The sequence below is a fragment of the Gobius niger genome (genome assembly GCF_951799975.1).
Source record: "Gobius niger genome assembly, chromosome: 10".
Classification (NCBI taxonomy): Eukaryota; Metazoa; Chordata; class Actinopteri; order Gobiiformes; family Gobiidae; genus Gobius; species Gobius niger.
In genome coordinates, this window is record NC_136861.1 from 7,184,056 (window position 1) to 7,207,461 (window position 23,406).

The 23,406-nt window shown below is 41.5% G+C and overlaps 1 protein-coding gene across 2 annotated transcripts in view; it reads left to right on the forward strand.

The window, feature by feature from the left end:
• Nucleotides 1-23,406, forward strand: part of LOC306968889 (shisa family member 6) — a 119,767-nt gene that overhangs the window by 35,729 nt on the left and 60,632 nt on the right. For both annotated transcript variants that reach the window (XM_079564456.1, XM_079564457.1), the window contains exons 3-4: nucleotides 1,965-2,060; nucleotides 11,337-11,396. In XM_079564456.1, the coding sequence (XP_079420582.1) occupies nucleotides 1,965-2,060; nucleotides 11,337-11,396 (156 nt within the window). The remainder of the gene's footprint in view (nucleotides 1-1,964; nucleotides 2,061-11,336; nucleotides 11,397-23,406) is intronic.

The window sequence follows — 23,406 nt, forward strand, 5'->3', positions numbered from 1 at the left end:
TATAAATTATTATTATAGACTTACACAACTTAAACTACTGCTCACGGCAAAAATCATTGTCTAATGTATGTTTAGGCTTTTCTCATGAGATCTACAAGGCAATTCCAATCTGTGGAATTGCTTTGGTAGCAAATAAAATCAACAAACAGCTCCTCTTAGCAATAACAAAGTGGTAAAGTAACTTAGTTCATAACATTCTCGTGCACATGCTGTACATCACATAATTAATCACACAAGTCTCTTAAGGTCCAGCACCAAAGTTCATCTCAGACCTGTTAGAGCCATATGAGCCATCTCATCTACTTATCCCAGAGTCAGGACTAAACACAATGAGGCTGTGATTCAGGTTTAAGCAGCTAAAGAGTTTGAGACCGGTCTCGACAAATCCCGTCTGAGAACAGTTCTTTGAATATGACACTCTTTGCCTTTGGGATGCGCCGATCCAATACTGGTATTGGATAAAATATGATATCAGGTATTGGCTGCCAATATCTGACACTGACTCAATACTACTATAAACGTATTTTTAATCAGCGTGCAAAATGCTGTGGCTAGCAACAGTATGCTCATGCTAATGTCAGCTGATCAAAGCTGGACAGAACTTATGATTGGATCACCTAAGAAAAGAAAATAGTAACTGCTGGAGCGGCTAAATGTTTGTATTGTGGTTGATGAAATGCAGTTAAAGAATAACTGACTATGTTTGTAATGCACAAGTTATAGCTAGAGACGTGGAACTTTGGGGATTTTGCAATATCGGCCATTGACGATATTTCTGGGACCGAAAATGACACAGACTTCCCGTTTTTTGCTTTGGAAAGAGCAATTTAATCAGTCAAGGCTTTAAAACGAGTCCTCCCACAAGTCCCTAGGCCTCAGGGGGGGGTGAGAAACATCGCAACGAAAATCGGTTAGCTTCAAGTTTGTTAAACACAAGTTGTATTAAACCTCCGTTAATATGGACAGGCTGCAGGTCATTTTGAAGTGCAGAATCTGGAGAATTCAATCGCTGAGTTTTAACCTCCACTATTAATCGACAAAATGCCACGTTTAGCAACAATACGCTAATGCTAAGCTAAACAACAGCTAATCAAAGCTGGGATAGAAACTATGATTGAATCACCCAAAGTAATGAAATAAAATGGGCCACTGCTGGAGCGGCCAAGTGTTTGTTTTCACAGGATTATAGACCAGACATTTGGAAAAATCGGCCAAAACTATCAAAAATATCAGCATTGGCCTTAGAAAACCCATACTGGTCGGCCTCTAGTTATAATGACTGCCTTTTACCCCAGGATATTTAGTGTAGAAAAGTCCAGTAATGTTTTTTTTTAATGTTTATTCAGATATAAATGCCTGCTTAACACGTCGTTTGCAAGAAAAGATAAGACTTGATTGATCTCACACTGGAGAAAAGAGACCCTTCACTCACGGCTTTTGAGAAAGTCTCTTGGCATCGGTTAATATCGGATATCGGCAGATACTCAATTCCCCAGAATCTGTATCGGAAGCAAAAAAGCTGGAATGTAATAGTAACTGAATGCTTATACTATGGTTATGGATGGATTTTTTCTGCCTTCTTGTACTTGTATGTGACTGTGGAGAACTTTAAATTGTCTTGCTTTGCGTTGCCTCTAATCTTGTGCGAAACTCTCCAGTCTCAGGTTTTCAACTCTCCAGTCTCAGGTTTTCCAAAGTGATAGATCTGAAATGTTGTCCATACCTTTTATAACAGAAGGTTTTCACTGCTGCTGTTTTATCAACTTCATTCAAACAAACTTTTCTAAGAGCTTCCTCCTCGTCTCTTGTGTTGCCACACTGACTTTGTTGATTTTGGTGGTAAACATGTTTTCACACTGTCATGATCCGGTTGGTGCTTCAAAGAGAACTGCCCCGGACTCGGCCGCTTCATCTTTCTGCCAAGCTCACTCCGCTTTCTTTCTTCTGCTCCTCTGTCACCGCAGGGCATTATGGGAAGGAGAACCTGCTTCCCGGAGGCCAAGACATGCACAACTACATCTCCTCCGGGTTCGTCACCATCGGAAGAGGACACTTTAAAGGTAAGGTCCAAAAGCAGGGACTAAACGAGGACGGAGACGGGGAGTAATCCAGGACTAAAGCAGGACTGGGGTTCATGTCCTCGAGGGGGGCGGCAATACATCAGGTTCGGGATTTATCGCAATATTTTGCGGCACGATACAGCTACACATATCGATGCTTTTAATGACGTCATGCATATTAATCATGGCTCATCATCAACAGCACATCAGTGAGGCTGCAGAGCTCCACAGCGCTCATGTTCTGTGATGATCTCAGATGGAGAGACTTATACAACTTTAGAGGAATCATTTTTAAATGAAATCTCAAAAGGAAAATGGACGAATGTGGAAATTGATCATGAATCAATCAATCAAACTTTATTTATGAAGCGCTTTTCATACCGAAAGTGCTTTACAGATTACAACATTTATAACAATACGCCTGGCACAACCTCCCATATATATACTTTATATATTAGGACTAAATAAATAGATTAGTCAGTTAAAAGCTTGGCTAAAAAGGTGGGTCTTGAGCCTGCTCTTAAAAACATTCTGGTTCTCTGCAGCCCTGAGCTCCTCCTCAGGTCTGAGCTCCTCCTCAGGTCTGAGCTCCTCCTCAGGTCTGAGCTCCTCCTCAGGTCTGAGCTCCTCCTCAGGTCTGGGCTCCTCCTCAGGTCTGAGCTCCTCCTCAGGTCTGAGCTCCTCCTCAGGTCTGAGCTCCTCCTCCCAGATTTTTTGTCTCCTCTAAATGTGAATTTGAAGTGTGAGAAATGTATGCTTTGAATCTTTTTAACATTAAAATAACTTGTTTGATTTTTTTTTCAGTCACTGAATTTTCACTGCTCATTTTTGAAGGGTTTTAAATTGAAAATGAAAAATGCACCTTTTAAATATTCACTGCATTATTTTTTAAAACATTCAATTCAGCAGTCTAAAAGTGTCAAATTTGCAATAAAAAAAAATCAAATGCATAAATTCACCCATAGAATATTCAATGTAAAAAAAAAAAAAAAAAAAAAATTCAACTGTCAAAATTCAGAGTGTGAAAGTGTGAAATTCGAACATCCTGGACCTCAAGGCCTGAGCAATCGATCCTGGATGACTGAGAGCCGAGACGCAGGATGCTTCCTATTGGTTTGTGTCTTTAGTGGGCGGGACTTACAGATGAGGAATCAGGCGTTGACGAGTCAAATCTAAGAATTTTGATTGGTCCTTTGCACCGTTTGCTCATGAACCAGAATTTGGCTCGACTCTGGATCGATTGCTTGTGTCCAGGATGTTCTGTGTGAAGTTTTCGCTGCGAATTTCACACTCTGAATTTCTACAGTTGGATTAAAGGGCTTGATTTTTTTTTAAAACATTGAATATTTTAAGGGTGTATTTTTCCATTAGATTTTTTTTCTACAGCAAATTTTTCACTCTGAACTTAGACTGTTTAATTTGAAATATTTAACAACACAGTGTATATTTTCAATGTGAATTTTTCATTTTGATTTTGAAACACTTTGAATTATATGTTGAATGTTCAGTGTGTCAAAAAATATTCAAACATGTTATTTCAGTGTAAATGACACAATAAATCTTCCATACTCTCACCATCTTAAAAACACAATGTTCATCAACTAGTTCTCAGTGAATGTGGATATGCCTCATTTTGAAGCTCTGAATCGGGAGAATCCAGTCACTGAGTCAGTTACAGTCCGCACGTTTTTATTCTGAAGGTTTTACTACGATTAAGGCTCTTCTGCTGGAGCTCTTGAAGACATTGTATGATGAGAGCCGGGCTACTTTTAAGAGCATGTTGTGGTGTCGGAGGTTCCCCTGAGGTCCTGCCTGTGTTCCTGTGTTCCTGTGGCAGAGTGGTTATCCCGTCTTCTGAATGAAGTGGGCGAATACGAGGCGTGTTTAAATATCCAGTGTAGTAATATCGAGGCCATGTGCGCCTCTCTAAACCAGGACGAGCTCTTGACACATTTTAAGTGTTACAGAAAAAATACTTCAGTCGGCTCCAAACTGGGACACCGCTGATTCCTCTGCAATCAAGAGACCCCCATCGACTCTGACTGTAGAAGAAAGCTCTAAATTACAGGTGTATAGAGCGCTCGTTCTCAAAGTCCTCGGCAGGTCTTGTTTTCTTTAATTGCTGCGTATTACGACTTTAGTCCCATTGTAGAAGTATTTGACATTTTAGACATTCAGTTCTTACATTTTAAACACGTCTGGGGCAGTAACACTAAAGAGGAGATTAGTTTATGAACCAAAAAGATCATAAAGTCCAATCAATCAAGACAGCTGGATCTTTATGACTCAAAAAGAAGAAAAAAGAAAAAAGCAGATCGGTTTATGGCAAGTTTAATGACACAGCTGTGTTCTTGACTGAAATGGTGTCACATGATGTGTATGTATAAAACGTATAGTTACAGATCATATAGTTACAGATTATATAGTTACAGATCATATAGCTACAGGTACTTATAGTTACAGATCATATACAGATCATATAGTTACAGATCATATACAGATCATATAGTTACAGATTATATAGTTACAGATCATATAGTTACAGATCATATAGTTACAGATCATATAGTTACAGATCAGATCATATAGTTACAGATCAGATCATATAGTTACAGATCATATAGTTACAGATCAGATCATATAGTTACAGATCAGATCATATAGCTACAGATCATATACAGATCAAATACAGATCATATAGTTACAGATCATACAGCTACAGATCATATGGTTACAGATCATATAGTTACAGATCATATACAGATCAAATACAGATCATATAGTTACAGATCATACAGCTACAGATCATATAGTTACAGATCATATACAGATCAAATACAGATCGTATAGCTACAGATCGTATAGCTACAGATCATATGGTTACAGATCATATAGTTACAGATCATATAGTTACAGATCATATAGTTACAGATCATATAGTTACAGATCATATACAGATCAAATACAGATCGTATAGCTACAGATCATATAGTTACAGATCATATGGTTACAGATCATATAGTTACAGATCATATAGTTACAGATCATATACAGATCAAATACAGATCGTATAGCTACAGATCATATAGCTACAGATCATATGGTTACAGATCATATAGTTACAGATCATATAGCTACAGATCATATAGTTACAGATCATATAGTTACAGATCATATAGTTACAGATCATATAGTTACAGATCATATAGTTACAGATCATGCATGATCATATACAGATCAAATACAAATCATATAGTTACAGATCATGCCGCTACAGATCATATAGTTACAGATCATATAGTTACAGATCATATAGTTACAGATCATATAGTTACAGATCATATAGTTACAGATCAGATCATATAGTTACAGATCATATAGTTACAGATCAGATCATATAGTTACAGATCAGATCATATAGTTACAGATCAGATCATATAGCTACAGATCATATACAGATCAAATACAGATCATATAGTTACAGATCATACAGCTACAGATCATATAGTTACAGATCATATACAGATCAAATACAGATCATATAGATACAGATCATGCATGATCATATACAGATCAAATACAGATCGTATAGCTACAGATCATATAGCTACAGATCATATAGTTATAGATCATATAGCTACAGATCATATAGCTACAGATACATCTCTGAAATCCTCCATAAATGCAAACGGCAGCTCGTCATACAAGGGGGAGTGGCCGAGCCGAGGGGGAAGGAAGTATGTTTTGGTTTCTCTTTTTGAGAAGGATCTGAATGCAGGGTATGAAGGGGCACGTCAAAGATCTTTCATAAACCTCTATAGGACATGGCCATAGTAATACGCTTGAACAAATGGCAATTCTGACGGCCATCTTGTGACTGCTCGTTCTAGCCCAGTGCATTTAATCAAATGGAAAACACCATTTATTTCCTGCTGTGCGTAAAGAGGCCCAGAGGTCCTTCTCCTTTAGGGCCCCCTTTGACTGGAATCATCTGCCTGTATCACTGAGGTCTTTATCAACCATTGGTCCTTCAAAATGTCTCGTTTTGTTAATCTAAAAACAGAATGCAATTGTTTGTAGTGTACTCTTCAGTTGGAAAAACATTTATTTGTTTCTCTATTGCAAAATCTTAATTTCTGAGAGGGTCGTGTGGGCTGGTTTGTTGTGTAGCTTGTCCTTTGTTGAACTGTATTGTGTTCAGTTTGAAAACGAGATGCTGCATCTCAAGGGGTTTTCCATTATTAATTCAAATTCAAACGTCCTTGATACTGTTTCACCTGTTTTTAGTTATTTCATGACTCTTTGATAATTGATAATTGCAAGATATAAAGTCAGTCACTGACTTTATATCTGGCAAGAAAATAACGCGTTTGCAGTTTTCCAAAGGTAATTTCAGATGCATAGACTTAAGCTACATTTGTTCATGGATTTTGATGTCATTTCCTGATCACGTGACTCTCCATCAGCTGCGTTCAGACCGTCTTTTCTAGAAGATTATAAACACATTTAGCACATGCATATAAGGTCAAGTCAAAGTCAGGTTTGTATGGATGTTTTTTCACAGCAGATTGTCCAGTAAAACCGGTTGTCAGTCGTAGCTAGCGTTAGCATGTAGCATGAAGCTAACGTTAGATATATGGTTGCATTGTCCGTTATGGGCTGTGGAACCACTTCGTCGTCCAGTCCTCCAGGTTTCAAATGACTCGTCCAAAACTAGGCTCTGTTTCGGCCAAAGAAGTGGCACCTGACCATTATCAAGGCGAGACACTGCAGGTGAACAGGGGACATTTTTTAATTCAGAGACATCAATTTGAAACTTTTACTGTAGATTACGGCCATAAATATGAGGAAAAAAAAATATTGCACGTTTTCAGTCATTTTATGTTTTCATATAAGGCGTTTTATATCTAAAAATGCCCCAAATTTCCCATCTTTTCAGCAACGAAATCTGAATACAAAGACTTTTTCAGAGGGGATTTTGGATAGATTTAGTTTTAAAAAGTTATTTAGTGGAAAAAATTAAATTTCGCCTTGTTTTTTGAAATTCAAAACTCAATATCAGGCTTGGAATAAATATTAAAAATCTCTCTGCAAAGAATCTTCAAAATATTGTTCAGTCCAAAGAAGGAAAACTTGAAATCTGGAGGTGCTACTGACGGGAAGATATTTAGTTTAGTTTGTTTATTTTAGTTTATTTGGTTTATTGGGGCTGCAAGGTCACAGATAGTCATTATATTTGTAACAACAATAACTTATAAATGCCTCCCCCTCATACATTGTGAAAACATGGCTGTTGACATTCATTTCATTTCATTGATACAATTGATTGTAGATCATGACTACAATAAAGGCTATATGTATACGATCAAATTATTAAGACAGGTCATGGTTTGTAATGTGAGAAATTACAATGTCCTCTATAATTCTATGGAGAGACATTGAACCAGTGCAATATTTAAACATCTTACTGTGATGATTAGGCATATTTTTTGTTCTAATGTTAAGAGACCAATTGGGCTCAAAAGCTGAAAACTAAAAAAAGATTAGTTTGGCCTGTGTCTCCCCATAAGTCCCATGACAATTATTGAGACTAACCAAAGAAGAGATTGTGATTTCGATGAATTGCCCAGCCCTACAATAAATGTTCATGTTCGAAGCTGCCGGATAGAAAACAAAGAGGGAAAAGAACAACTCTGTCACATTTTACTCCAAAACTACTTTAACGAATGCTGAATTATGAGAATATTTTCTATTAAATGAAGATACAGAGACATGGAGAGGGACAAAGTGGTTCAACAACCCATCAATACATAAATAATGGAAGAATGCTAGCCATAATTCTAACGTTAGCTTCAAGTGCCGGTTTTCTGCTTTTATTGGGCAATTTGCTGTGTCTAAACATCCATTTACACTCAAACAAAAGGGGTGAATCAACACAACTGGATTTACTTATCTATCTGATGGGTGTGGTCACCACAGACAACAGCTCTGAGGAAGCTTTTGTTTGAGTTGATTAACTCCCTGGATGACTGAGAAACTACATTGTTTTATCCATTTACACCAGATTCTGACTTGACTTTTTTTTTTTGTGTGAGAAATATGTTCATAATCTGCCAGAAAACGGCTAAAAATAGGGATCAGTTGGGCCAGTGGTTCTCAACCTTTATTGTCTTGCGTACACCTTGGGCTTTTCAGTGGTCGTCCGTGTACCCCCTACCTCAAGGGTATTGCAGTTTATTTTTAAAAAGTAATTACTTAAAAGTGGTATTTGTAAGAAAATGGACAATGCTGAAGTAAGAAATAAGCCTAAAATTCTCCCAAAGCAGCACATTTTACTGCGAATATAGCTTTTCCAATGAAAATGATGTTCAGTTTCCCACTTTTTGAAATCTGAAATAGTTCCAAGTACCCCCAACTAGGTCCTGGAGTACCCCCAGGGGGTCCCCGTACCACTGGTTGGGAAACACTGGGTTAGGCCACGCCCTCTTGTATGATGCGTTGCTGTTTGTAGGGAGATTAGGCAGTTTTTCCATGTAATTTGAACAGAAAACGAGCTCATCGAAGATCATGAGCACCGGTCGTTGTTTTACTGGGGGCTCGGGCTGGGTTTGTTACATTTTGTTCGATGCCTATATTAAAGAACGAGGAAACAGAATTATGTTTTAAGCTTTATGTAAATACCTGGGTGTTTGAGGATCCTGTTTTTGAAACTAAAGAATACAAGACATTTCAGAGCGTGTTTGCAGCCGTGGTGGGTGATACCAGGGTTCTTCGTTTCAATCTGATATCAAGTAACACCTGGAGTTTTGCAGTATGAGAGGAGAAAACTCATAATGCTGCTCACCCCATCATCTCTCAAGTGATTAAACACTGATTAAAACACTGATCAATACTGGTCTGTTCTGATGATACTCCAGAGTGTGACCTTGTTTTTTTTTTGGTCAGGCTGTGCACACTCTTTACAAGAACCCATAGACTTACAGTGACATTACATTCTTTTGTCCAAAGGTTTAATCACAGTAAAGTCCTTTTATATGTTCCCTTCATTGTCTTATATTGAAATTGTCCTTCAAAAGCCGAATATTTCCCGAACAGCGCTGTGTTTCGCTGATATTAGACACTATTGAAAACATAGATTTTGACGGACAGCTTTTGGACAAAGGGCCTTTACAGACGCCTTTTCACAGCTTCACAAATGTGCCATTTTCTCACAGAGACTTTAGGATGAATAATAACGACAATCGCGTCACGCAGGCTCCGCACTCCTTAATGACTAACGGCGAAAGGCTCGGCGTTCTCTCTTCGGTCCGGGTCGAAGTCCTGGTTTTTGCGCAGACCAGGACAATGAGGTGGCGCCGGTCCAAAAGAGAGGAGGGAGTGCGAACGCCGAGCTGACGAGGTGTGAGTGAGATGTGCCTCTTCAAGCCTCGACACACTGAGGTTTCCAAGCGGTTAGTCATTCTGAACAACAGGCGCCAGCTGGAAAGGCTCTTACTATTGTTATTGATCAGGGATAAACCAGGGCCGAACTAGAAAAAACAGGACTAAAAGAAAAGGAATATATAGAGGCTAAAGCGAGGTCAAACAACTGGAACAATCAAGGACTAAGCCAGGGCAACCTCAAGGCACAAAAACACAGGACAAGTATTGTGTCTCAGGGCTCTTTAGATGAGAAGTTTTCAGGTTAAGCCCAGATAAGGGAAAAACTACTGAAAAAGGTTGTTCCACATTATTAAGCAGATCATCATTTTCAAGCAATATGGGAAAGAAAAAGGATCTCTCTGCTGATGAAAAGTGTGAAATAGTTGAATGCCTTGGTCTAGGTATGAAAACCTTCGAAATTTCATGAAAGATTGAGCGTAATCATCGTACAGATAAGAGATTTGTGGCTGCAATGAGGACGGTTTCTGCCAGACAAATACATCAGATTAATAGAACAGCTGTTACAAAGCAGAAAACAGGTATTTGAAGCTGCTGGTGCCTCTGGAGTCTCCCGAACATCAAGGTGTAAGACCCTCCAGAGGCTGCAGTTGTGCATAAAACTTCTATCTGGCCTCTCCTAAACTCATTTTCAAACAGTCTTGTTCACTGATGAGGCCGTGTATCCCTGGATGGTCAAATCCATGGAGTAGTGGATAGTTTGTGAATGGCCACCATGTCCCAACAAGGCTGTGACATCAGTAAGGAGGGGGCGGAGTCATGTTTTGGGCCATGGTGAGAGAGCTGGTCGTCCCCTTTAGGATCCCTGAAGGTGTGAAATGACCTCTGAAAAATATGATGAGTTTCTGACTGACAACTTTCTTCTATGGTACAAAAAGAAGAGCTGTGTTTTCCCGAACAAAATCCTCTTCATGCATGAAACGCATCATGTCCTGCTGTAAAGAATACCTCTACATCATTGGCTGCTATGGGCATAAAAGGAGAGAAACTCATGATGTGGACCCCCTCCTCCCATGAACTAGACCCTATTGAGAACCTTTGGAGCCTCAAGCAAAACATCTATGAGGGTGGGAGGCAGTTCACATCCAAACAGCAGCTCTGACATCCTGCAAAGAAATCCAAGCAGAAACTCTCCAAAAAGTTTAATGGATTTAAGAATTTTGAAGCTGCTATCGTATAAGGGTCCTATGTTAAAATGCAACTTGACCTGTTAAGATGTTTTTGATTGAAATAGCTTTTGATTTCAGTTAATATGACCGGCTAACCAGCTTTTAGACCTGCACGTCTTAATGAATGTTGTTCAGCACATAGATACGTGATCATGAAATAATTTACAGCGGCTAGTTAATAAAACAGGCGGAGCACTTTTGAGCTCCCTCAGCATCAAAGCGTTCTCTCGTCAGAGCCTGTCTTAAGGTGTAAGTGTTTTTGTCCCACCCTCCTCCCTCTCTCGAGTGTTCGCATTCGTGACTCGACTAAACCTCCTGGCCAAGCACTTCATTCATCAGGAATTCCTCCTTCACCCAGACCAAGAATCAAACCCATTGCCTCTTTGCTGTGAGGCAGCCAAAGTAATGCCACGAACAGTAGAAACAGTGGTCTCTTTTTGTGATTTGAAGAGTCTCACTGCACACACTTTTTATTTTTTCTCACACTCTCCTCCATCTGGAACTAAACCACGCTATTGTCCTGCTCAAAACTAAACATGGACTCGACTAAACCAGGACTAAAGCCACACTGACTAGAACTAAACCAAGACTAAAGCCTGGATTATCCATCGCTGAACCATTGCCAGGTCTGCTGAAACTAGAGTCTAACCTTCTCTTGTCTCCACAGCCCAGCGATCCATGGATGAGAGCTCCTGGCAGGGCGACATGGACCTCCCCATCTCCTACGGTACGTTCTGCTGTTTCACTTTATTGTTGGTTTAGTCCCAGCTCCGAGGGCTGTGGTCGGTCTGACCTTTTCCACTCACATTCGTCGTCAATCCATGCGAGCCCAATGGCCACTTGAAAGTAGTTTGAGGAGTCTGGGGAAGTCACTGTAGGAGTGACAGTGTGGGAGTGGTTGCAGTGGGAGAGACCAGTGTGGGAGTGGTTGCTGTAGGAGAGACCAGTGTGGGAGTGGTTGCTGTAGGAGAGACCAGTGTGGGAGTGGTTGCTGTAGGAGAGACCAGTGTGGGAGTGGTTGCTGTAGGAGAGACCAGTGTGGGAGTGGTTGCTGTGGGAGAGACTGGTCTGTTTCACTGTGCAGCTCATGTCGGCCTGAGATTATAATTTTGGAAACTGCTTCCTGTTTGTTGACATTTCTGTATTAATATCACCTTTGCCCCACTGCTACATTTGAACAACTCAACAGGCAGCAGTGGACCAACATTAGATGCTTTATAATTGCTTAAAAACAAGAAATGTAAAGTTTCCACTTGTATTTGACTCACTGGTCGGATCTCACGTTGCATCGGTTCAGCAACACCATGTTCCCAAAGCATGAGATCAGCTGAAGGACCTGAACATCCTGAATGACCAGGTTCTTCCTTCAGTGGATTTCTTCCTCCCTGATGGTCCGGGCATGTTCTAAGATGACAATGCCAGGATTCATGGGGCTCACATTGTGAAAGGTTCAAGGTCAAGGTTCAAAGTTTCTTTATTCGTACCCGCAGGTAAATTTGTTCACAAGTCAAAAGTTCAAAAGTCCACAACATATAAGATAAGATAAGAAAAGATAATCCCTCCTCCGGCATTCAATAAGGTCTCTCAGGGTGTGCAAAACAGGTAGGAAATGTGCAAACCGTTAAATAGTAGAAAAAAGAGGTATCTCGTGTACAATAAGTAAAAGCAAAAATCTTAAGAGGTGGAATTATAACAATAGGGAAATAAGAATGAATAAAAATAGGATAAAATTAGGAACGGATTATAGAATAGTCAATAAGTGATGCTTGTACAGGAAATAAAGTGGCGCTGATACAGAGATTATTGCACGTAGTTTTGCAAAGGGGGGTTATTGCACATGTTACTTTACAGTCTCGTACTGTCTGACAGCAGTGGGGATGAAAGACCTGCTCCATCTTGCACTGGGGGTGTCTCATTCTGCCACTGAAAGAGCTGCTCAGCTCCTCTACAGTCCCGTGCAGTGGTTGGGAGGTGTTGTCCATGATGGAGGTGAGCTTGGCTAACACCCTCCTTACTGTGGGTATTAGCCACTGTGCTTACTGTGTTTAAAAGCACAAGAAAGAGTGGTTCAGGGAGTATGAGACCAGTGTGGGAGTGATTGCTGTGGGAGTGACCAGTGTGGGAATGGTTGCTGTGGGAGTGGTTGCTGTGGGAGAGACTCGTGTGGGAGTGGATGCTGTGGGAGAGACCAGTGTGGGAGTGACTGGCCTCTTCCACAGCAACCACTCCCACACTGGTCCAGGACTCTGTGGATCGGCCGCCACAGAGTCCAGATCCTAACCCCAATGAGATTCTTGGGGATGTGCTGGAAAAGGCTTTGGTCACACTCTCCCATCATCAACACTGGCTCTGTTGACACTGCAAAAGAATATTGACACAGCTCCACAGCGAATGTGAATAATAGTTTCTCATGAGCTTTGTTTCTCTAAACACATCAGCTCAACGTTAATTGGCCGATCCCAAGAAGAGGAAGCGCGATGTTTGTTTCTGCTGTTCGGCGTGTTGTATTCGCCGTAGTGCGTTCTCTGTAGTATTCTCTGCATATTAATGACACATGAGAGTCATGCGTGTAAACACACCGCGCCGGGCTGTGGCCATCCATTATGGATCAGTCCAGTCGTTCAAACACCCTCACACCGTCTCGCTCCAGTGGAAGTGAGGCTGCATCGGGCAGTTTGCCAGGTTAACAAGGAGGGGGGGGGGGGGGGGAATAAAGCAGCTTTGCGTGTCCAGAGAAGTGCTTATACAGAGTTAGCAAAACTTCAGTGTTTCAGTTTCAAATGAAATACTAATCCTGTTTAAGAAAATCGAGAGAAATTGTACAATTAGCATCCTCTTCCATTGGATGAGTCTGATTCGATATTGGAGCTTGTATCAGCGCGTGCGAGTCTGTGCGGAGCAGATACTTCACTTGACTAGACCGTTTCAAATATGCATGAGTTTATCCGCTTCATTATTCGGCGCGTCTCTGAACGCGCTCTTTCTCGTCCAAATTCATCAAACATCAGAATCCACTTTATATTTATTTAATCGGATCCGCGGCGCAGCAGTCGCTTTCATTTGCTTCTGAAACGGCACAGTTTTGTCTTGAATTTGATTTGGGATTTAGGCCCCGGGGTTCTCAAGCCGAGGTTCAGGGACCACTGCTGGCGCGGGGTGTGTTTTAGTCTTTTAGTTTAGATTTTGTTTTTACTGCAAAGGTTTGTCAAAAAATGAAAAAAGTCTGCTCCAAATCAGCGCTTCGCAAACTTTCCTCCCGGCGACCCATTTATCTAAACTGATGATCTCTCGCGACCCACAGCCCTCCCCTTTAAAGAACCTGCTGCAAATAGTTATAATTACAGGCTAATTATAATGAAATAGGTCCTGATGCTTCTTTAAAGGGATATTTCAGGATTTGTTACATAGGGCCTCATTTCCTAGTTATCCAGAGTGTTGCTGATTTCTGGAGATATTGTTTTTCTTTGTAATTCAAGCAGTTCTTTTATTTGAAGAGTTATGTGGTGCTAGGCTAGCACATTTCTATGGTATCAGCTAGCCTGCATTAAAAACAGTCTGACCCGCTCCACAGAGCACCTGAGGCAAATCACTTATAACATCAGACTAACCATATAAATGTTGATAGAATAATTTTTGGAATATAACTGACCTTGCATCACATGAATGATCGCATTTTGAGGGACTATTTTCTAGCAGATCACTCCGCCGCTGCGTAGCTTAAACAACCACGAAGCTGATGCTGCTCAAATATAAGTTATTTTAAATGCAAAATGGTTCAAATTATTCTATCTACATATTTATATGGTTAGTCTGGTGTTATAAGTGATTTGCCTCAGGTGCACTGTGGAGCGGGTCAGACTGTTTTTAATGCAGGCTAGCTGATACCATAGAAATGCACTAGCCTTGCACTAGCCTAGCGCCACGAAACTCTTCAAATATAAGAACTGCATGAATTACAAAAAAAAATATCTCCAGAAATCAGAAACACTCTGGATAACTAGGAAATGAGGCCCTATGTCAAAAATCCTGAAATATCCCTTTAAGTGTCCGTGTGAGGAAATATAACGTAGTTTAATTGCCTAACTCATTTTTGTTTTGATTTTGGAAAACATGTAAAAAGACGTTTTATAGGAAACGCATTGTTTTTCTCATAATGCCATTTTAACAATACAAAATGACTTAGGCAATTATGCTATGTGGCTAACGATAAATGACTTTGGGTCTTCTTTACCTTCATAGCTACTTATCAAAAGCATGTTACAATATGAACAAAGGAAGGTTTTACATTGATCCATGTTATAAATCTACAAAACTCATAAATATTACAAACCACCTTTTGAGACGAGGCGCTGAAGGAGCGAGGGAGATAGAAAGTCATCACATGAATAAACGTGTGAGATTAAACTTGTGTTAGTCATTGCGAGAGTCTCTGCACTGTGTGGCTAATACTGGACTGTCTTGTGCAGCAGTTGTCGTTGTGCATGCTAAGTGTTTTATTTGTTATTGGACAAACGTTCAACGAAACCGTATTCAGGTGTTAGTCCTGAGCCGCGCTGCTATTGTGGGCCGACCTGACAGCTTGGTTTTGGAGGTCGGGAAAACCGTGGCACCTGGAGGAAACCTGGCTGCCTTCAGTCTCCTCTGATCCTCTGAACCAGGGCACCACCTCCTGGGTCTGTCCCTGTTTCAGAGCGTGGTGTCCTGCTGCTTTTCATCAACGATTTCAAACAAAAGTTAGAAAGAGTTTGTTTTATTGAGTCAGTTTTGTTCTGTGTCTTGGTTTGGTGCTCTCTCTGTGACAAAAATCATGAGGAAGTTGTTCAGAGCTGCAGGTAAAATCATTGGTGCACAGCAGACTCAGTGTCTCTTTAAGGAGTTTGACTAACTCCCCTGGACGGGAACCCATCAAACTCTCAAAACAAGTTCCAAAGTTTTATTCCAAAAAGCCAACAAAAAGCTACAAGAATCACCTGAACTAGACACACCGGGAGAACTGACGAACTAGCACAGAACAATGGGAAGGAGGGGCTTAAATACTAAGGGGAAGTGGAGACAGATATAATAAAGGCTGGATGTCTCGTACAATGTGGCGGCCATCTTGCCACAGGGAGCTCGCTCACTCGTAACATTGTGTTTTATACATGTACTTTTTAAATAACCATAACTCGCTCTATTTTAGGGATGGGCGGATCGATAAAGTGTCGATATATCGATACCAAACGGCTACTTTTTAAGTATTGATATTGGGCAAAAAGTATCAATACTAATTTGCATATGTAAAAGGAAGGCGGGGCAGCAATTATCAACACAAAATGATGATTTATTTCTTTGTTCTGAGCCAAAACAGTTCACAACAGCAAAGGATTGAACTGAGCCAGTCCTATCATTCTGGTTTAGGTTCTGTTTGTCATTTAAGTATTAATTTTAAATGTTGTTTATGTATTTAATTTCACATTAACATTGTTTAATTAACCAGTTAAAGTTATATAATTTTAATGGACCGATTAATTATATAAAATAACCAGTTTTAGAAATGTATATTGATTGAAATACATTCACCCATATGAAATGACCAGTATCGGTATGGACAAAAAAGACCCCAAAAGTATCGGTATCGTATCGATTCCAAAAAATGTGGTATCGCCCATCCCTACTCTTTTTTCTACCGATTTCCAAACGGTTTGGTTTGTTATCCATCCATCCATCCATCCATCCATTTTCTTCCGCTTTATCCGGGGCCGGGTCGCGGGGGCAGCAGTCTCAGCAGACGTTTGTTATAAACGTCAAAGATATAGTTATGATGCTGCAAACATATGAATAAAAAAGAAAATCTTTATTTCAACATGTTCCAGCCTTCAGAATTATAGCCGAGTTAATAACGTTTGTATGAAACCAAACTGTTTCTAAAACCGTCAAGATTTCAGCGAGAGAGAGGATTTGTGTTCGTACCTTACTTCAGACACCACAGAGCTCGCCAGAAAGCTTACCGGCCGCCGGTAATGCCGGAATTGAGTCCGCCTTAAAGGAATAGGCCACCGTTTTTATATACTAAGATATGTTCTTACCTAGCCTTAGACGTGTTAATATATCCCCGTCTGGTCTTTGTCCGTGCGCTCTGTCACGCAAACGGAGCACATACGCAGCCTCTCCCACATGTCATATAGCTCCAAAAAAGCTCACGATAGAAGCTACCAAGCTCTTCCACGTGTTCCCTATTTAAATAAAGTTACGTGAAGTGTTTTCATGCGAAGTATATTTACACAGAAATGTAACATGTCGATTTTATAAGCAAATAAAAAGGGGGACTATATTGTGAGGCGTAATGATACGAGGAGCAAAACGTCCGCGCAGTAATTCCTAAAGACTTCCCCCCCGCTCACTTCCGTCAATAACCTTTAGGAGTTACTGCGCGGACGTTTTACTCCTCGTATCATTACGCCTCACAATATAGTCCCCCTTTTTATCTGCTTATAAAATCGACATGTTACATTTCTGTGTAAATATACTTCGCATGAAAACACTTCACGTAACTTTATTTAAATAGGGAACACGTGGAAGAGCTTGGTAGCTTCTATCGTGAGCTTTTTTGGAGCTATGTGACATGTGGGAGAGGCTGCGTATGTGCTCCGTTTGCGTGCCAGAGCGCGCGGACAAAGACCAGACGGGGATATATTAACTCGACTAAAGTGAGCTAAGAACATATCTTAGTATGTAAAAACGGTGGCCTATTCCTTTAAGACGTCTGGCCTTTATTATATGATATCTATGGACAAGATAGTGAACAACAAAATCAAACAGGAAGTCCAACAACAACAAAATAAAATTATGTCACAGAGCTGGATGTGACAATTTCAGAGGCTATAGGCTATATGCACAGTTTCCCCACGTGACGTCTTCCTGGACAGTCAGCCAGACGCAGCACTTCCTGTCGCTGGTCGTTTACGTTCACAATTAGCAGGTTCCCACACAAAAATAGCGATAGCTCAGGATCTGGTTAAGGACAACGAGTTACTGATGGACAGTCACAGCAACGTATTACAAACATCATGTTCGCTGTGAATCCAGCACCCAAAGGAAGCGCCAGCTGTTGTAAGGTAGGAGCTTTTATCTTAGAGCTAAAGGCTAGTGTTGAAAAATGATAATATAACATGTAAACAAGTAAATATTATTTAAACTACTAACAGGACGATTCTTTTTTGCGCAGGCTCGTTCTAAACTTTGCGCTAGTTTTATTTTTTATTTTGTGTTAGCCGCGTTAGCTTCAAGACAAAAACATCCACCGTTATGAACACGGAGGTTTCCTCCAGTGAAGTCGTTGCGTCTCACGTAATATTTTTTAACCTGCTTCAGCCACATCCGAACTTTTACTCGCTGTCCTTTACCAAATCTTAAGCTATTGCTTCATTTCTGTGGGACCTGCTAATTTTTAATGGGAAGAGATGACAGACAGGAAGGACAGCCTCTGGCTGACTGTCCAGGCGGAAATCACGTGGGGTCACTGTGCATATAGCCCATTGCAAAGATAAATACACTGCAACAAATAAATAAATGTAAAAAAATTATTATAATAATAAAAGGTCCTGAAACCACCCACGCTGGGCACCCCGTCTATAGTTCTCCACATCAGAAAAGAGGTTTAGGTTTTGTGTTCATGTGTTGTATTGCTGTATTGTCTTTGGTCATAGTGTCACTGCTGTAAATGAGCTCAGGCAGAATCAGGCTCCACTTCAGTCCAAAGCCTTTGGGTCCGGCATCACATAGCACGAAAAAATCATATATTCTTATTGTGTAATGTAAAAGATCATTGGAAATGTGACATGTGTTCCAGTTAGTGGTGGGGCTTATGGCCTTTGTAATGAATTAATGAAGAAGCATCTTTTATTCAGGGGTTGTTTTTATTTTCGTCCCAAAGCAACGGAGACTGAAAAGTGTCTGTGGCGCAAAAGTAAAGTGTGATTCATTTCATTCATTCAATGTTTGTAATGACCGAAGAAATAAACTTCTACTACTTCTACTTCTACTACTACTACTACTACTACGACTACTACAACTACCACTACAACTACCACTACAACTACCACTACAAATACCACTATTACCACTATTACCACCACTACCACTACAACTACCACCACTACCACTATTACCACTACCACCACTATTACCACTACTACCACTACCACTATTACTACTACCACTACCACCACTACTACCACTACCACCACTACTACCACCACTACCACTACAACTACCACCACTACCACTATTACCACTACCACCACTATTACCACTACTACCACTACCACTATTACTACTACCACTACCACCACTACTACCACTACCACCACTACTACCACCACTACCACTACAACTACCACTACCACCACTATTACCACTACCACCACTACTACCACTACCACCACTACTATCACCACTACCACCACCACTATTACTACTACCACTACCACCACTACTACCACTACCACCACTACTATCACCACTACTACCACTACTACTACTACCACTACTTCTTGCAGGTGTTTTATCCACACTTGTCGTCAGCACTGAGCAGTTTTTAGCTGAGATTATCCTTATCGGCCGCACCTGGCGATGGCGCTCACTCAGGGCCAAGGACGAGGCGAGATCACGGCAGAACTGAACCGGGACTAAAACCGGGAGTCCAAGACCAGCACCGGGAAAACCACATCTTCTAATCTGAGACGCCATTGTTCCCGGACAAAAACCAAGAGATTATGTTTGATTTTTTCTGAAGTGGAGCCAGTTTTTGCGGAGAAAGGCCCAGGTGTGGAGGGAGATAGCAGCGCCCGCTGAGCTGTGGCTCCGAGGGACAATGAGTTTATCAGGAGAGAGAAAAGTTACACGGACCGCTCATCAGGAGCCATTCAGCGCCGATGTGTGGTAAAACAACAACACGCACCGAGTGATGTCACTGCATAGCAACAGCATAGCAACAGCAGTCAGGTGAGTGTCAAAGTGTGCATTGTTGATGGATCTTTTCACACTCAGTCCGGAGCTTTTAGGAGAATGAAAATGAAAACATCTCTGACCCAAAGAAGAAGTAGAGAATTAGTTATCACTGTAAAAGTCCGTATAAATTCAAGATTATGTCGTCAGGCTAAGAATTAGAAATACTTTTATAAATCCTGTTAAAAAACGAGTTGGTGACACTTTATTTAACACTAGCCTTGATACATTGTACCTATAATTTAGTTTAACATTTGTAACAATCTGCAATGATCGGAGTTGTTTAATTTATTTCACGATGGTCCTGGTGTTGCTTGTTTGCCTTTTTGGGCGAACATTTAAGTCCAGGGCATTGGTTTGAGTTAAGCTGATTTACATGAAATCATAGAAATAGAAAGTAGAAGGGTCACTCGATCGTATACAGACAGTGACAAGTCGGACGGTCCGTCGATCCATCGACAACATATAGGTGACCGTCAAATAATTGTGCTCATAATTATTACTTGGCCGACATCCGCGCAGTAAAGTCGAAGTGCTCCTGAGGTGTTATTAACTCATTGACTGCCAATGACGTCTATAGACGTCAATTAGGTTTTTCAATGGGCACAGCTGCAGCAAAGCCTCGAGCATGATGAGGTGTTAAAATCTTAGTTGTGCTGCCTAATGCTGCCACCTAGTGACTCAATAAAAGACCTTGTAGTTATTTTATTGAGTCACTAGGTGGCAGCATTGCTCTTTCGTTTTTTGGTCAGAAAACAGCATTTTAGGTGATTTCACCTATTTTCTACGGACGATTACTAAAGAATAGAAAGAGGTACAAATAAACTTTTTTTTTAGATGAAAGAAGAGAGTCTAATCTTTCTTTTGGTGGGTTTCATGTTGACATAGACCTAAACTGTCTGTGGGTCTTGAAAAAACAGTCAAAAACCTCTGGCTGTGGGGGGCTAAATGAACAACATCTTTGGTCTTTTTGCATGACTGAGCGCACGTGTAAAGACCAGACAGGTACGCATCAACTCGTCTAAGCTCAGGTCAGAACATATCACAGTATGTAAAAACTGTGGCCTGTTCCTTTTAAAGCCACACCGCGTAACATTTACCCAATAAAAGGGTGAGAAAACAAGCATTTAGCAGCAATGTTTTTTTATTATTGAAAAATATCTAAAAAAGGACCAAACAAACGTGTTGTTTCTGTGAGCGGCTCAGTTCTGCTCAGACCTGACTTGTATCTGAACTGTGAGTGGAGACGTCTCCAGCTCGTCTCCATGGCGACAGTCATTAAAGGTTGCCAAATATAAATTTAAAGGGACTAGACGGACATTAAAAAGTACATGTATTTTCTACTCCCTGCTTGCTCCAGCAATGTCCTAATGTGTAGAATGGGCGGCACGGTGGCGCAGTGGTTAGCACTCTAGCTTCACAGCTAGAAGGACCTGGGCCTTTCTGTGTGGAGTTTGCATGTTCTCCCCGTGTCTGCGTAGGTTTCCTCCAGGCAATCCGGTTTCCCCTACCACTAAAAACATGTACAATAGGCCAGGATGAATGATGTGTGTGAGTGACAGAAGCTGACGTCTGCACCAATGGTCCCTCTGACCAACATTCAGTCTCCCCCAGGGGAAACGTAGTTTACATGAGACTCCATACTCGGTGGTGGTAAAGTGCTTTGTGTTTGTGAAAGGTGCTATTCTTCTCTGCTTCTTCTTCTAGAATGAGCCCAGACCTGTTCACCACAACTGCCTCTAAAATCCTGCACTGTCACTCAAAAAGTTTTTAATTCGGGTCCGAATTGCCGTCATGCACTAGCTTAATATAGAAGCTGCAGTTAAACCTGAGGTGGCAGTAGCAAGTATAAAAATGTCAACTTCCATCTAGTCCCTTTAAAGTAAGTTCCTCATCCATGTCCAGACTTTCATTACCCACTGCAAAAATATCCTTTTTCTGTGTCAGTCTTTAGCATTACACCTGGCTTCCCTATTTCTTTATATGGGGACAGAAAGTTCAATTTAAATCTGGGATTCGACGGCAAACAAACCGGCTCAGAGCTAAAGGCATTTCTCTGATCCTGTTTTTATTATTCTATAACTAGTTCCCCAAATGCAGGAGCTCACAGCCCGTGATGCAGCTGCTGTCAGACTAACTGTGCAGTTATATGATAATAATGTACACCAGATAGCATTAGAAATCTCACTGATCATGGTATAAACGTAGTAGTATGGCACATTACATTGTTTAGTACAAGCAATGGTAAAAGGGGAGTCAGTGGGAGCTTTAAAGTGCAGATGTTGTTGCCACAAGTGAGAAAATGAGCTTTGAATCTACAGTTCCCACACAAACCGACGGAGAAACAGTGACTCGGTGCGATCATTAAAAAAAACCTTATTGTTGAAATACCTTTAACTTCACTGACAGAAGGCGGGTCTAAGACTGATCTCCGCAGTTTCTGTTCCAAAAGCGTCGACTCACTGTAAAAGCCCGGCGTACGTGAGCGAGCGGCGCCCCCAAACCCCCCCCCCAAACCCCGCCCCCCCCCCCGCACTGCGCCGTAATGACAAACTCGTATCCTTCAGTGCCATCTCAGCGGAGCACTAAAACAACGCTGTCCCGCCCGATCTGCCACAGCCCCGCGGTCAGACGCCTTCACGGATGGACAACGTGTCATAGTGCGCCGCTACCCACAATCCTCCACTGCGAGGGGGGAGGAGGAGGGGGAACCGTCCAGCTGTGAAATTAATTGAAGTTGTGATCCGACGGGGGGGTGAGGACCAGCATTTTGGCCCGAGGAGCAAGAGAGAGGGGGAAGAGAGGGAGCGGAGCATCGCGGAAACACAAGAAGGAAAGTGACAAGATGTCCGACGGGCCCCTCGGGACAAGTGTGTTCTGGGGTCACGGGTTCTCAAGCTGCGGAGCGAGGCCCGGGAGATGGAGGAGTGTCTTCCTGATCTGAACTTCGTGCTTTAGTTTATGTGCCCTTGTTATGATCACTGGTCCTCCCGTTCCACTGGGTTTGACTTTGTGGATTTAAGGCGAGAAACGACAATGTTGAGATTTAGCCAATTTTCACCCTTTGACATTAATACTGAGATGCTGAGTAAAGAAAGACTATGCTTATTTTATGACGTTTTGTCGCTATAGCAAGATTTCAACATTGCGACCGGTTTCCCCAGAGTATTCTGCCATCCAAATATGGTCATTTCCTTTTTGGGACACAGCAGCATTACATTATCATTTCACTCTGGTGACAACATGTCCACTTTAGAGGCTCCTGCAGACTCCTCACTTTACAGTCTTGCACGTGACAGTATCTTGAAGGTTATTTTCAGAGGGAATTGTATCTACTATCTGACTCCAAGCCTGATTTTATTGACCTTTTGAATATAAAAAAATGCCGGGGGGTTTTCCGCCTATTAAAGAAAATTCTATTCTTCCATCCGGGGCGGGGACGCAGAGGCATCAGTCTCAGCAGAGATGCCCAGACTTCCCGATCCACACACACCTCCTCCAGCTGTTCTGGGGGGACCCCGAGGCGACACCAGGCCAGCTCGGAGACATAGTCCCACCAGCGTGTCCTGGGTCTTCCACGAGGCCATGTCCCACTAGGACATGCCTGGAACACCTCCCGCGGGAGGCGACCAGGAGGCATCCGGAACAGATGCCCGAGCCACCTCAGCTGCTCCTTTCGACGTGAAGGAGCAGCGACTCTACTCTGAGCTCCTCCCGGGTAACTGAGCTCCTCACCCCCAGCCACCCTGCGA